Source organism: Labrus mixtus, chromosome 19 (genome assembly GCF_963584025.1).
Source record: "Labrus mixtus chromosome 19, fLabMix1.1, whole genome shotgun sequence".
In the NCBI taxonomy this organism is placed as follows: domain Eukaryota; kingdom Metazoa; phylum Chordata; class Actinopteri; order Labriformes; family Labridae; genus Labrus; species Labrus mixtus.
This window is the reverse complement of record NC_083630.1, coordinates 4,165,134-4,181,583: the sequence shown is the minus strand read 5'-3', so window position 1 is coordinate 4,181,583 and position 16,450 is coordinate 4,165,134. Positions and strand designations below refer to the sequence as shown.

At 43.2% G+C, this 16,450-nt stretch overlaps 1 protein-coding gene across 5 annotated transcripts in view; it reads right to left on the bottom strand.

Moving 5' to 3' along the window:
• The window catches only part of LOC132994061 (partitioning defective 3 homolog), a 378,183-nt gene that overhangs the window by 247,005 nt on the left and 114,728 nt on the right, over positions 1-16,450 (bottom strand). For all 5 annotated transcript variants that reach the window (XM_061064159.1, XM_061064160.1, XM_061064158.1 and 2 more), the window contains exon 3: positions 3,888-4,059. In XM_061064159.1, the coding sequence (XP_060920142.1) occupies positions 3,888-4,059 (172 nt within the window). The remainder of the gene's footprint in view (positions 1-3,887; positions 4,060-16,450) is intronic.

The window sequence follows — 16,450 nt, the reverse complement described above, 5'->3', positions numbered from 1 at the left end:
AGAGGTAGTTCTGGACCAGAGAGTTAGAGTGAGAGGACAGATGGGAGTGATAAGTATCAGTGCCTGCTATCAGACCGAGCTGCATGTGGTTCCAAAACCTAAACCTGCTAGTTTATCTATAATTGACAATCACAGCCTCTGGAAGTTCGCCCAAACCCCCCGGGAGATCCCAGGATGAAGAAGCAGTCCACTTGTTAAACCCTTGAGGCAGAGAGGAAGATCTTAAAAAGGTGAAAACTGATGTACAAATAACTTCACACGATATCTCAAAACCCTTTAAGAACTAGTTTCATAATTTTACATCTTTGTTTTGCAAAAAGGGAATTTAACCATGTTGTTAGTCACTGTGTTGTCACTGAGCATCACCTATTGCGTAGTGACTTTTATATGGCCTTGGATGGCTGCAGGAAGCCTCCTCAGCGGATAGACCACTAAGCCTTAATTGATTAAATGAAGTCTCTCATCTTTGAAGGTGTGTCAGGCAATCTCTCTAATAGCCTGCCACCCTTGTCACCGTGGAGCTTCAAGGAACAACAAGGCAGAGATCCAAGGACCACAAGACCAGGCCAGTGCATGACTGGACATTTCATCACCAGCACTGTCCTTCTTTAGGGGGATAAGTGCGAGTGGTCTGAAAGTGGTCCCTACTTAAAGGAAAAAATAGAAATGCATCTGTTGTCTATATTTCTGCAAAGGGTCAATCATAGAACCTTGACGCATGATCGTTTGATTCATGTCCGTCAAAAGTGATTCAGTTTGTCTTATTTGTTGCTTTTTGCCTGAGCAAGTGCCAGATCAATCTAAAAAATAAATAACCGCACAGTGAAGGAATCATTACATAAAGTTATCTGTGAAGTCAGATTCAAAGAAGGTACACAGTCTCTAGAGTTGACGCCCAGTCTTTGTTGGATTCAAAGACCAGATCACTTCCTGAGCACTGCAGAGTTGCCCTTGAGCAAGGCACCCACCCCAAACCCCATCCCCCCGCCAGCTCAGGAGCGCTCGCTGTGGGCGGCTCCCTCACTCTGACATCTCTCCATCAGTACATGTCCACAGGATCCTGTTTGTGCAGATGTGTGTATGTGTGTTTGAGCATGTTCAACAAAAGAGTGTAATATCATTGAATAGAATTTAATTTCACCCTCGCAGTATCAATAAAGAACATCTTATATTTCATAACCTTAAGAAAACATCAATCAGCTGTTCAGGAATGAGAAAAGAACCAGGGTTTGAACCCTTTCTTTAACATGTGCACTGTTATCTTCATAGTGAAAAGATACTTTCAAGTGTGGCAGTTGAAACTTAAACTTTTGAATTTGCCCTTCGTTCAATATAAAATAACCTGACCTCCATCAACTCGATATTCAGGCTGATTTTGTCCTCGAGACCTCAGACCTGGTACAATAGAGCTTGATATGGACACTTAAGATAAATGTTGATCACCACCTTTACAAATGGAGAGTCTGAATGATGTGTAATTATCTATGTGTCTGCAGGGGGAAGAAGCAAGGAGCAAAAGGGATTCATATAGGAGTTTACATATTGCATATTACATCATTGCCATAACTCAGGGACCAATTGTGACACTTGTGACTGTCAAACAATGGTTAAAATGAAGGAAAAGTATGCTAATGTTAACTGACTACCATAAGTATAAAGTTAACTCTGGCTCTAACAAAAGGCAGAATGTAAAAGACACCAGAATATTTATTTCAAAGCTACAAGCACTGCTAAGATCCAGAGTTAATTTAAACTTTCAGACATTTTCTTCTACTTCTGAAGAATACAATTTAGTAGTGAGCCGAGGCAGAGGCAGCTCCAGCATGCGTATAATTACGGGAAAATTACATTCATTATTGTAATTTACATCTCATCTCCAATCCAATTATTAGCAGTTTGACCTGCGCGGCTCATGTTAGCACGGAAATCTAAAATGGGGCTCCCAAGATGAAGGCAAAGGAGGGGTGGGAGGACAGAAAGAAAGCAAGAGGGGAGAGTGTGGGACTTTGGGAGTTGTAGGCGGAGAGAAAACAATCAATATGGCTTGAAGAGATGATGATTTTAAAGAGCCATAATTCTCCGCCTCAGAGCACAGCTGCGAGGGCGCTTTGATGTCTGATTTGCAATATAGATGCCGGTAATTTGCTCATCCTCGTCCCTGGAGGGACCTGTCCATCTTGTTCATCTTCCTGTAAGTGTGCATCTGATGCCAGTCAGTCTGTCCATCTGTACAGCTGTCTCGACAGCTCATTCGATTATAAACGACACACATAACTTTTGAGTAACTTTCTCCATGGAGATCAGAACTCGTAGGTGGAGAATGTGCATTATACAAAGTCTCAAATATAACCTGCAAACGATGCAAAACCTAACTCTTTTTTTTTTTTTTTTTTTTTAAGATTTATTTTTGGGCGTTTATTGTAGCGATGGGACAGTGGATAGAGTCAGAAATCAGGGAGAGAGAGAGAATGGGGAATGACATGCAGGAGCCACCTGGGCCACCCGCTTGGAGGACTATAGCTTCCATACATGGGGCACGCACACTAACCAATGCGCCACCAGCGCCCCGCAATGTATTTAAAGGCTTACAACTGCTACAGATGACGGATCTTCTCTGTTCCTTTTTCAGAGAACATGAGTTATTAATTTCTGTCAGGACCTAAAGACAATTTCAACCAAAATCTTAAAAAGTGTATCTGAAGGAAATGACCATCTCTGCCTTTAAGGGATCTATGAGGATTGACTCACTTTTGGAGCCGGCCTCAAGTGGCCATTAGCGGTTAGGGTCATCATGTATGTAAAGTTTTAGAAGTTTCTGCGTCATCAGTGTGATTCAACACACCCAAATGACTCTCAGGAACATGCGAGTGCTTCAGATATAAGTTAAGATTACCTTTCTTTCACACTGTGCCTCTACTCTTTGAGATTGTCATTGATTTATTCTCTGGAACAATTTCCATGAATCTCCACACTCCAGCAGGCAGGTTGAAGGTAGATGGAGTGCGCTCCTATGTTAGGGCAGGAGAGTACTGTTCAATCATGTGCATGTGTGTGTGTGTGTGTGTGTGTGTGTGTGTGTGTGTGTGTGTGTGTGTGTGTGTGTGTGTGTGTGTGTGTGTGTGTGTGTGTGTGTGTGTGTGTGTGTGTGAATCCATGCCCGTATAAGAGTTCTGGTTTGAATGTCTCAGATGTCCTTTTGAAGTCTCAGACAGCTCTGCACCAGCTCACTGGTTCCACTTCATGGGACATGAATGTGTGGACATGAGCCACGACTGAGTCACTGACTTGTGTGTGCCCATTTTTTACGGGTGTGTGTGTGTGTGTGTGTGTGTGTGTGTGTGTGTGTGTGTGTGTGTGTGTGTGTGTGTGTATGTCCGTCTTGCTCTGGCATGTGTGCTCTTGCTCATGCATGACTGAGCAGCCAAGTGTGTCTCCATACCTTCCGCTGTCTCAGTTTCTACCTGTCTGTCCACGTCAGAACACGAGCGTTCCCTGGACACTCCACACAGACACTCGACCCCACACAAAACACCTGAAGCATGTTATGCAAAACAGACGCCGGCCGGCTTGTTGTTAAGTAGAAAAAGTTTACTCTTTTTTTACATTCTGGCCAACGTAAATTCATGTTCTCTTTGTCCAGTTACAAGAGTCAAAAGTCCTCCGAGTAGCATGAATGTCAAACATTGTGACAGCCTGGGAGCTTACCTTTACTGAGCTGAGTTCAAGCAGGAACACTGGTTATATTATTCTATGTGAAACAACTAAGAATTAGTAAGGAGTAAGTGGCGGCGCCGGATAGCCTAGTGGTTATGTCGCGTGCCCCCACAACAACAAGGTATAAAGCCAAAGTAGTGAACTAATCATGATCATGTTTTCATTGGACTCACTGGATCGCAGAGCGGACGGGGTGACCTCGATCTCGCTGTTGGCCTGGTAGGGCTGAAAGGCCGATGCTGAGCTCATATCGCTGGCGAAAGGTTCGGGGCTCTGGGTACCTGAGCTGGCACTCGTACCGTCCCCTCCATTGTGAGGATCCTGCTCTTCATAGACGGCAACCAGCTGCAGAGAGAGAGAGAGAGCGGAACATCAGTGTGAGGAATGATTAAAAGAAATGATGTATTTGATTAAAGCCAAAATATACGCACATGACTAGTTGTACATGCTTTATAAACTAGAGATCTGATTAGACAAGGGGTGGGCGGATAGTGGTCAGGGGCCGTCCTGACTCAATGTGGACCTCCAGTCAATTTCAAATATGCATCAATTCTAAACATGAAGAAGACATTACACAGCCTGCCACATGCCAAAGAGACACCATGCACAAAGACCAAATGCATAAGAGACAAGAGAGTTTGTTTTGGTGTTGTTTGGTTAGAAATGAGAAGATAAAGGTGTGTGACAATATCAAGTCAAAGGATCTTTTCTGCATACAGGTGTGTTGGTTTTGAAATTTGTCATTCACCCAAAGCACCAAATCTTGTTGTAAATATTGTTGCAACAGTCTCTCACTCTCTCTCTCAGTTTCTCTCTCTCTCTCTCTCTCAGTCTCACTCTCTCTCTCTCTCTCTCTCTCTCTCTCAAGTATAATCCTGTAGCATCTGCAGCCATGTTGTTTCTGCGTTGCCAGGTTTGGCTCCCACACTAAACTGCTGCTCACATTCCCACAAAGGTGATACGCTGCCTTTGTTGACAGGCAGTAATATGACATCTCATAATAACCAGAGTCTAACCACACACTGCTCACCGCCGCAGCCAACCTGGACACCAAGTAGGAGTCAGAACTGGGATGAGAGAAATATAAGATGTGTTTCCTTTTAGTCGGGATGAAGAAAACTAGACCGGTGAACGCTCACTGGCGACATGGGAGTGCAAGAGAGTGAGAGCGTGACACAGATAGCAAGGCAGACGTACACCCTGCAATGTTGGAAGCAGAGGTAACACTGCCAAGCGCTTTCCTTGCCAGCATGGCCTTTTCCTAAACCTCTAACAGGAGGATTAAACTCTTATACCATCCAGACAGAGCAGCAGCAGCAGCCTGATACTGAAACATGCCACACACAACAATAATACGTATATTACAGACGACAGAAGAGTTCCTTTTCATGTCTTTGTGCCACCAGCAAATCTTTGTAATGGGAGGCCATGGATGTGAGGAGAGCAAACCAACAAAGAGAGCATTAGTCGCCGATGGGAGCAAGCAGCTTTCTCACATCGTATTTGTCTGAGGGTTAAAAATAGCACAAGTGTTTTCCATGTATTTGCTGTTTTTTCATCACCTCAATGCACGGAAATCTGCATATAAACAAGTTTAGCAAGCCCCCCCTGCTCTTCTCTTTGATTTAATGCAGAGGATGATGCTTAAGTGTGCATGTGTTTGTGTGTCTGCGTCTGGATTGATGCCCTCATGTGAGTACGAGCGTGTGCTTTAACTGTTGCAGTGATTCACGGTGACTTCTCTCACACTGCCTCTGCACGGTTAAATCAGTCTGCTTTTTTTCTTTTTTTTTACCCTTACATGTTTTTCTCACACCATGATGCAGTTTTTTTTGGAGGACGTGCTCAATCACTGAAGGCTCCCACAATCTCACTGTAATCACGTCTCATTCTGATCTTGAAATTACATTCCTCAGCTTGTAAGGGGATTTATCACAAACTCTCTCAGTGCACCAGAGAGGGAAATCAAAAAGGAGAGAGAGAGATCCGGTGCTACGGAAAAAGAAGGCATTAATATCGGAAAGGCGGCGTTAAAGGAGGTAATTTGCAGAAGGGTTTGCTTGTTGGTAAATATGTAAATTCACATTTTAAAGCATGAGAAAACACGATGTGTTCAAGGGCAAACACAGGTAATAAGCAAAGTGTGTTACATCTATCTGACATGATAAACAGTTTGGTTACCTCCATTCCCCCCCTAAAGACAGACCTTGTAAGGGGAATCTATTAAAGATGGTTTTTCATGTGATATCCTGATCAAATAGATCTCAAATAAAACATCAATAACAGCCAGGGCGAGCATTCTTATTTCAAAGGAAAGCTAAGGTTTCCATCTTTTGCATCATCATGTTTTTCAGTCACTCATGGTTTCATTAAATAATTGAACATGTGGTGTGAAATGTGATTTTTTTTTTAAAAACATGCCGGTTGCTGAGAGTGAAGACTCTGTGGGAGACATGTGGGTAGATTCAAATAGAAAATAAACGTAAATAGATCATGAATGTAAATGTTTGAAATAAAAAAAATTGTAATACTGAATGCAAACCTCACAAAATGTAATATCATCTACACATGTTTAGGTATATTGAGCATTTAAAGGTTCCCCAAAATGTATACAACAACAAGTATACCAAACGATACCAAAAAGGGACGGCTGTGGGTCAGCTGGTAGAGTCGGTCGTCTCTCTACTGGGAGGTCAGGGGTTTAATCCCCAGCTCCTGCAGCAACGTGTCCGATGTGACCTTGGGCAAGACATTCATAACCCTGCTGCTTTGGTGGCGGCGTGTGAATGTGTATGAATGGGATTAGTTTCTTCTGATGGACTCTTTACACAGCAGTCTCTACCATCAGTGTGTGAATGTGTAGGTGTGACCTGTGGTGTAAAAGAGCTTTGAGTAGTCAGAAGACTAGAAAAGGTCACATTCATGAATCCATTACAAATGAAACTACTAAACGATATTACAAAGCATATCTCAAAAACTATCTTATCCCTTCTGGAGCGATCAGCAATATTTTGTTAAGGGGCGCCGGATGGCCTGGCGATTGTGACGCACGCCCATGTACAGCGGCCAAGGTCCTCGTTGCAGCGGCTGTGGGTCTTAATCAGACCTCTGCCCTTTGCTGCATGTCGTCCCCCTATTCTGTCCTCCCAGTGTTTTCTGTCTCTTTGCAGCTGTCCTGTCCAGTGAAGGCAAAAAGGCCCAAAAATATAACTTAAAAAAGAAATCTATTACATCAAGAGTGCTTTTTAAAGAGCAGAATTTGATCGCAGCATACATGATTTTTTTACACATTTTGACAACATTTTGAGACGTATTTACAATTATCATGGCGTCTTGATCTATGCAGATTCTTGTCCTAGTTTGTTGAGACTTTATAAGCATTCAAAATCCTCATCAGTATCATATATATTCACATCAGAAAAAGAACATATACAGATGTAGGCCGGGGTGACCTTTAAAATGTTCACACTATATTTTAAATTTGAAAGGTGAAGTTGTGTTTTTGCTTTTACCATCGTAGAGATACTAATGAGGGGAACATCCATGAACACAGAATAAGTAAGTAGAGTAAGTAACGGCTTGTCCTAAGACGTGTTTACGCCGCCTGTGTGCATGTGCGAGCCAGTGAATCATTAGCGACAAAGTAATCAGGCCTCCCATTCATATGTTTCTGGGAGTATTGAGCAAGCAGACTAGCCCTCTGCTCTGCCAGCTGCCCGTTTCAAGACGTGTTGAATACTGTTGTTGGTGTGTGATTCATTTTTAAATACATTCCAAATCCCTCTAATTAGGTCCACTTTGTTGTGTCTTTGCATCCTTTCAGCAGACACTCCAGAGCACTCTGTGGGTATCTGACACATACAGCTAAAACTCAGTCACACACGCTCCACTTTGTAATCACATGGTTCCTGCATTTATCCTGCGTTTAATATTTATGGCCTCTTGAAAGTGCTTGTCCATCTCCTGAATTCAAGGAGACATAAAAAGTTAGCACTGTTCAGACACAACATTTCTCATTTCTGGTGGGTAAACAACTTTTTTTTTTTTTCTTGATTCATTTCCACTGTCCATTCTGATCTGTCCAATTAACCTCTAAAGAAAAAGAACAGTAAAAAAATGTCATTTGAGACGGCTTTCCAATGTTGAACCTAGAACCTAGAAACCTAATGTTTCTACCAGGTTCCCATCATATCCTACACAAAGTAAACCGCAATTTTTGTGTGAAATTCTTCAAATATCCAACATCAATCTATCAATCATTATTTGTATAGCGCCATCACTTGGCTTTAAAACGCCTTTCCTGAAACCAATGGGTGACGTCACTGAGACTACGTCCATGTTTTATACAGTATGTGGTCTGGACCGGCTCTAAATGGTAAGGGTCAATAAATACTGATTGGTGGTTCAACCAAATAAGTGATAATGACAACGTATAGGGCAGCAGGCATGGCATGGTTTTTTATGTATATTTATTTGCGTGTGCTTATCTAAAACACCCAGTTATGAAAATCCAAATCACCATTTACATACGTTCCAGCATGGCTTGTGGCCAGTTGTTCTGACCAAACAAGGATGAAATAAAAAGCTGGGAAAGAGAGACTCTTCCCAGTTTCACTAACTCACTTATCATCAATAAACATCTGTTTACCATCTTTGGTCTGGGCTGCCAGATTTCAAACAGTGTCCCATGAAGCCGCATACTCTCTTTTCTCTCACAGTTCTCGCCATCATGTTTCACTCTTCTGTCTGTGAGGCGGGGACGGTGGGCACTCTTGGCTGGACGGAAAAACTGACGCAACTCCCTGTGTTGACAGGACAGAGTTCAAACTGCAAACCCAGCAAAGACATCCCGCTAACGTCTTCCCTCCATCTGGGCATTCGTCACAGCTACTTAAGAACTGAGACGATTTCACATTTCAATATTTTTTTATTTGCAGAGTTCCCCCCTGTGGCTACTCTGAAGCAGGCGTAGAGTTTTTATTCCAAAGTTTTTCTAAAGACGGAAAAGTTTTTATATAGATGCCTAAATGGGAACAGCATGGCTAATTGTCAAGTGGCATTAAAGCTACGGATGAGGATTCAGAGTGTAGGGATGGAGGGAAGCACTAAAGGAAGAATTTGAGTAGCAAGATGCTACAAACTGCAGCACAAGACACATTCAGATGAAATCCAAAGGCAGGTAAAGAGAAATGAGAGATGGAAAGCTCGTGACACGATGTGAGCTGAAGAAATGTTCCAGTTTCCAGGCACAGGATAAACTCAGGAGCGATTTGAAAAACCTATTTAGCTGCCACCTGCTTCAGTTGAGAGAAGCGAGGAAAAGGAGAAGAAGTGACTGAGTCTTATTTCATGGCCCTCTCTCTCCAGCAGGGAGCTACAACACTGCTGCTGCCTTAAGCCCCTGGAGCAAGGCTGACACTCATCTACTCTCAGCCGGTTCCACTGACTGTCACAGCAGCTGCCAATCAAACGCTATCTACCTACAAGCCTGAGGGCTGAGGAGAGAGCAGAGGATGGAGAGGGAGGATGATGAAGGGGTGAGAAGAAGAAGAGGAGGAGAGAAGAGGAGAGGAGGATGGGCATCCTCCGCAGTCTTGGTACAGGCTGTATTTGGGATTCAGCATTTCCATATCAGTAACAGAGAGAGCGAGGAAACGGGGCACCGAAAAAACAGAATCTCGGGGATGCCTTTCATGTTGGCCTCCTTTGATCTCTTTCCTGCGTTTGGCAGCAAGGGTGGAGAAGGAGAAGAGACGGAGAGGAAGCAGCTGAGGAGGGGATGAGGAGCTGTTTTGACAACCTCCCTCAATCTCCTTTCTCCCCTCCTCGACCCCTTTCCTCCTCCAAACACACCCTTCCACCTCTCAAAACCTGTGATCTGCCAGGAAACATTGGGACTGGCAGTGGTACAAAACATTTGTCCCATAGCGCTTTCAAAGCGACACTCCACAGACGAAAGACAACAGAGGCTATTAGCAGTCAGAGGGCAGCGCTGGCAGTGCCACCACAGACATGTAATACCTGCCCCGAGATGCTCTGACGCTAATCCATATCTGCCACCACAGCCTCTTTACAGCCAAGTGGAGGGGACGGCTGACACGAGTCGACCTGCGGGAAACCTGTCCGCTCAATCCGCACGTTCAATTAAAGAGAACATCTAAAGTCATTCCTGCTGTGAATATTTATTGCTGCACAAAAGTCACACCTTGTAGGCAAGGTTTGTTTTCTATTCATTTGGGTGTCGCACCATTTCTTTCTCTTCCAGTTAAAAGCTTAAATTTAGCATGAGAATAATAAACAGAGATTATAATTTAAAGAATTAGCAGATGAATTACATTTATTGAGATTACTTGAAAGGCTGTGCAGACATCTCTTAAAGGAGCAATCAGTAAGATATACTGAATGAAATGATAAAGGTATCTTACTATCTGATCAGACATTAAGGAAACATGCTATGTTGAAGTGCTGGCTTCTCTGACAACAATGCAGCAGCCAGTATGTCCTCCTTCTAACTTTAGATTCTGCTCCTGAATGATCTGGATTTGTTTGGACCAGAGAAGGTAGGCGGTTTTAAGGTAACCCCCCACATGGCTGTTTGGGACGCCCCTCGGTTTGTCAGATATGAGAGCAGTTATCAGGTCAAACCAACAGGTGTTGCAGCGATGGAAGTGGTCAAGAGAAGTGGTTCAGATAGAAGTGATTGTACCCGACCTAAAAAGCCTCTGCATGTTTCTAATAAGCTCCACGAGCAGAAACGTGCTCAAACTAGGATCAATATTGGAGATGCTTTTGAAAAATGGAGAGAGGTTAGAACACAGAAAGGTTTACAGACCCATGCAGAGCTGGATAAATACTGAAGCTTCAGAGTCCACCACATGGTGACCTGTGTGAGCATGGACTCTGGAGAGGAGGGGGGGGGGGGAGACAGCTCTCTACAATGTTTTGATTTTGGACTGCAGTACCCATTTTAAACACTAGGGGTCAGAGTTACATATTGCTCCCTTAAAAATGAAACAAGGATATATAATATATAATAAAAAATGCAATGCCTGCTATAACTTTCACACTTACTGTGTTTGCCACGATACAATCACACCCACCCTGCCACACACAAAACAGTCCAGGTTTCATCTCCCCTCCCTGTCATCCATCATCATTTTATTGCAAGGGCACCAGGGGCACAAAGTTATTACAGGTACAGTAACGATGAAAACTGTGAAAGCCACTTACGCCACATGAAACTCCGGGAACTCTGAACTTATTGAGTGATAGCCATGAGCCACTATCCTTCACCCACACACCATCCATCTGTCCATCCATCCATTCACCTCCTCTGACACCTTCCATTTATCAGTCATGGATCCTTTAACAATCCATCACTGACTTTGATATTTTCCAATAGTAGCAGACTGATCAATTCGTTGCTAATACACTTTACATGTCAGTGACAGTGCAAGGCTTTTTCATTTCCTGTTATAATAACGGTTCAGGATTTGACAGCCTGGGCCACAAAAACCTGACTATGCAGCCAAAATGATGACATGTCGCCCGCTATGTGTGGCAATGCAAAAAGAGATAGAAACTCTTTGGTGCAAGATTTAACAAATACATTTTTAAAAAATGCACAAGGTAAAGCTACCTCTTGATCCTCAAATATTTATTTTGGTGTTATAACCGGCCACCCTATCCAAAACCAAGACATAAAACACGTAATCAATTAAATTAATTGATCAAAGTTAGGTGTTAGACCAGTGACTGAGAGAAATCAGTGATTGTTATGCTCTGAAGAAGTTCTCTTATATTCTGAAAAGGAGAGAGGAGAAAAACATGAGTGCCCCTTTCACCCGACTGTTGGGTGATGTTGTCAGAAATGTTACAAAGTGATGTCAGAGGGAATCCATGAGCGATTAAGTCGACACTTAAATGGGACTACACGTGATCACCAGCCTGCCCCTCGCTCTCAGTCGAGTTAGTTGTTGATTTGTAATAAATAATGTACAATAACTCATTGGAAAGCTTGTGCCTGAAAGGACATTTTGTTCCAGCATCATTCAGCCCTAATCTAAACATTACATGTTGATGTCATATTAAATTGGAACCATAGATTCAATTTGCACAATATTTGCATTGAAGCCTGATGAAGGCACATCGTTGGAAGGGAGCGGGGGTTGTATTTGAGGGAGGGGGAATGAGGGTGGGGTTGTATTTTTAAAATTTGAAAGAAAACATGTTTAATAGTGGAAGTGTCAGAGCTGATAAAGACTGTGGTCAGTTGTGTTAAATTGCATTTCACCGAATTCTGGGCTCATTGGTTTATTTGGCCGATGTTTCAAAATGCTGCTGGCATCTATCTTTGGAGCGTGACCTCTACTTGTCGTTTCTTCTCAACTGCAGGCAACGTCACACAGGAGAACCCTTTCGTCCTCTTGCTGTAGAGTTATCACAGAGTCTTCAATATTTCATCCGCTTCCTGCCGTCCATTATTCCTCGACACCACGAGTCAAACACACCAACAAAGTGCTTAGTCCTGTATTTTTTTCCTGCTCATTACGACCATCAAATATTCAGAGAATAGGTCTCCAGCACTCTGGCCTGCCATCACTAGCATTCAGAATAGCCCTCCGATGGCGCCCCGCAGCGCTTCTGAAGCATATGCATATTTCAGGTGCTGTCACACGAGGCTCATGCACGGAAAGAGCACCGCAAAGTCTGACACCATGACACACCTCAAAGCAGATGTGATGCAGAAAGATGCTGAAACACATCGGCTGCATGGTCACATTCATAACTGTGATGTGTGAGGGGAGAAGATGGGTGTGGTTGGAAGGAGAGGGGAGGGGAGGGGAGTTTATACACGGGGGGAGCAGGAAGATGACAGGCTTAAAGAAATATAATCCCCAAACAAGCAAACGCAAGTCCTGAGATTGGTTTACGCTGCTGTTCTCGCTAAAACATTAAAGTCATCATTTCTCTCACTTTTTTGAGAGCAAAGCAGCTCAACACAGGAGAATCGCTGCTGGGGGAAGAAAACAGACAAGGTGGGTGAGGGGGGTGTCAGAGAAAAGAATGGGCAAAGAGGCAGTGAGAAAACATACAAAGCAAGCAAAGTTGAACCAGATTAGAGTTTCATCCCTTTCAAATCCACTCGGCCGAGTTCTCCTCCGAGCCTTTGAAGTTTTCCTCCTGCGTTTGGGGAAATGAATTCACACATATTAGGGCGCCCTGTGCGAGTGCTACCTGCACAGTGCTGACAGAGGGGGAACATTCCTGAATTCTGCCGTGTATATTAATACCTTATAACCTGTGGTCATTCATACAATTCAACCTTACTCAGCCCTGGGAAATAAACAAGAAAGAAGACCTTCCCTGTCTGCAACTTAAGAGTGAAGGGGTGAGGGAGGGAGGGAGGGAGGAAAGGAGGGAAAATGACAGATTCATGAAAGCAATTAAGGTGGGCGTCCATGAGAAAGCAAGAAACGTGATGGGCTGAATTACCACCAATCATCTGACACTGATTAACACTGTTCAGACCCATGAACTCATCTTGTTCCATCAACACATCTACATGTTTCAATCTAATCACATCAGTTATCATGTCCACTTCTTTGTGTGCAGAATCAGTTCAGAGTCTATCACCTGGTGTGAGGCCGTGTTTCATTTACAGAGCTATCACCCCTACAGTGAGTTTAAAGAAAGAGACATTGTGTTTGTGTTTTTGTCCATTGGGTTAAACATTTCCTTTAACTTAACTGTGCGCCCTCCCCCCACTTTTACAAATGAAGACTAATCGTGTCCTTGGTTGACCGCTCTGTTGTTGTTGCTCTGAAGGACGATGTACTTTTGGGTTGACGGCACAGAGAGCTCGGGCAGGACCCACACTGGTTTTTGTAGCTCAACACTTAGATATGATAGCCTCTATTGATTTTCATGCCACTTTATATTCATTTTGCTGCCTAAACAGAGTCTCGGGGGGGCACCTTGAGGTGTTGCACCCGCAAACTTCTCTGCATGAAATCGAATCAGTGCAATGAACTCACCTGCTCAGGCAGTCGTCACCCTGCCCATCCCCACCACTCTGCACACCCCAATCTAATAATGCTGTTCCTCCTCCGCCCCGATTCACATGCAAAACAACGGCCAGACGGTCTGTCTCTCCCACAAAAACACGCACACACACACACACACACACACACACACACACACACACACACACACACACACACACACACACACATATAAGAACCCAAAGGCAGATAGACACAAAAGCACAAAAAGTCACAGTTTGTGTATTAGTATTCATCTCCCAAAGCAATGGTATTAGAAAAACCCATATTCTAAGCGTGCCTTTCAGAGGGAAGTGCCCTTCAATCTTTCATTGGTTATGCACAAAGCCAGGAGAGAGTAATTAAAAACTCCACATCCAGGGACCTCGACACAGAGAGAGAGAGACGGAGAGGCCAGAAAAGAAAAAAGGAAACGCTTCAAACATCTCTGGCCTCCCTGGTGGAAAGTGATGGAGGGAACGAGGAATAGAAAGTGGAGTGGAGCAGACAGAGTGGGAGGGCCGTATCCTTCACAAGGCCACGTATCCTCTGTCTTCAAGACGGATGGAAATCAGGTATTTTATACCTTCAACAAGGCCAGACCTATCATCATTAACCAGCAGCAGTTTCAGCATTTATAGTGTCCTCTTGTTCACGCTGATCCTAATGACTCCAGACGAGGGTGTTGGTGAAAAAAGATCTAAGAAAATCAAATCCTCTGAGGATGCCATGAGCTCTCATCTGACACCGATATGATGCAGAGCTCAGAAAGTCTCTGCCTTGAGGATAATCTGGGGAGACCAGAAACCTTTCTCGTTAATGAGCATCATATTATTGTATTAACCTATCCTGTTTGTTTTGGGTTTACTATCACACACTTCTTCACTCCCTGCTTGTCTAATTCGTCATCTTAATGAGACTTTCAAAATTTCAAAAGTTACTCTGTATGATTGAACATCAAAACTTCAACTTTAATACAGAACTATATTGCTCCATCTTTTTAACCAATCTACAAGATTTGACAAGTTGGGATTGTGAGCCTGTCGATTCCAGCGTGTGCTGAGAGGGATCCACTTTTCCATATCAATATTTCATTGTCAACTACAAAGAGGGAGTTTTTTTTACTGCCAAACATTATCCTGCACACTCATGTCAGAGTCAGACAGAAATGTCAATCTCTGAAGAACAGTACAGATCAAAATATCATTCTAATATGACTCGAGGGATTCGACTGTCTGGCTTTGAGGTGTATACATCAAATGTATGTATTGTTGCCAAATGAGGGCGTTGTCTCTCTCCTGGGGGGGGGGGCATGGCCCCGCCACCTGTGATGGCCTCAGGTTTAATGTCTGGTAGCCTGAGGCCTCGGACCAGCAACAAAGAATGCGTGTGTGTGTGTGTGTGTGTGTGTGTGTGTGTGTGTGTGTGTGTGTGTGTGTGTGTGTGTGTGTGTGTGTGTGTGTTGTTGGGGGAAAATACTTCAAAACAATACTTCAGTGAGCTCGACTCAAAGCTAAATCTGACTTAGAATACATTAATATTTTCATGCTGCTCTGAGCCGAGCGTTCAACTTTAATTCAAAAATTAAACTAAAGACAACTTTCCATTATGAACAAACAAGTGGATATGTTGCTGAGCAGTTTGGTGTTACAGTAAGAAACATTATTGTTTAAATCAGATAACTCCATGACTAAATGGGCACTCAGTTCATTAAGGGTTAAAGTAACAGTTTACTCATAATGTTCAGTATTAATTGGCTGGTCATGATGATACAGTGTGTATTTCATTATGGCAATCATCAGTCATAAATATCCAGAGTAAACACATTTTCTTCTTAAGTTTGTCATCGTGCAAAGACTAATGCATGAACAAATCATGGCAGGATGTAGACTCTTTAAAATGAACCTTTGGCGTTTCATCTTTCACAAAGATCAGAATGATCAACAGACTCCTCTCATTTAAATCTGAATTCAAAGCCAAACAGCTCATTTAATCCATTAAAAACACTAAAAAAGTTTCCAACGTTCTCAGTCTGAGAGTTGAGGTGCTTCTGTCTTTACTACAGCCTTAGATCATGTATGTTGTGATTGTCACCACCACAAAATAAGAAAGTCAAACAACTATCAAACACCAAAACATGTCTTTTTTTAATGTGGTTATGAACACATTATCTTGTACTAAAGGGGGCTAACACTTTATTTCAAGGCAGTAGGGGACAGGAAGGCAAAGATTGAGGGAAAAGGGTAAGTGAACACCCGAGGACCTTAAAACACTCACACCCTCCCTCTCTCTGGTTATCGTACTCCTACCTGTCTTCACGCTGAGCAGCTGCCAGTGTTGGGCCACTAAGTCAATCAGCCTGTCAGTCAGCCTGTCAGATTTTCAGCAGGACTGCTAATGAGCAGGTAAGTATACATGAGCCAGGCAGCCCATCAGCAAGTGAGTAATGCTTACCCTGCTCCCACAAGAAGACTTTGAAAGGACTTTTAAAACGCTAAAGTCAAGAAACACTCTAACATCTAAAGACAGTTCAGACAAGACGGCAACTTTTTTTGCAAAGACGGGGTATCTCACAGGATCACAGTTCACAGAACTGCAACAACTACACTCCTTTGATAGTATTTCCCATCATGCTCCTCCAAGAAGAAAAGAGTGGAAATGGAGGCAGCTTTCGGACACAAGTGCATTAATGT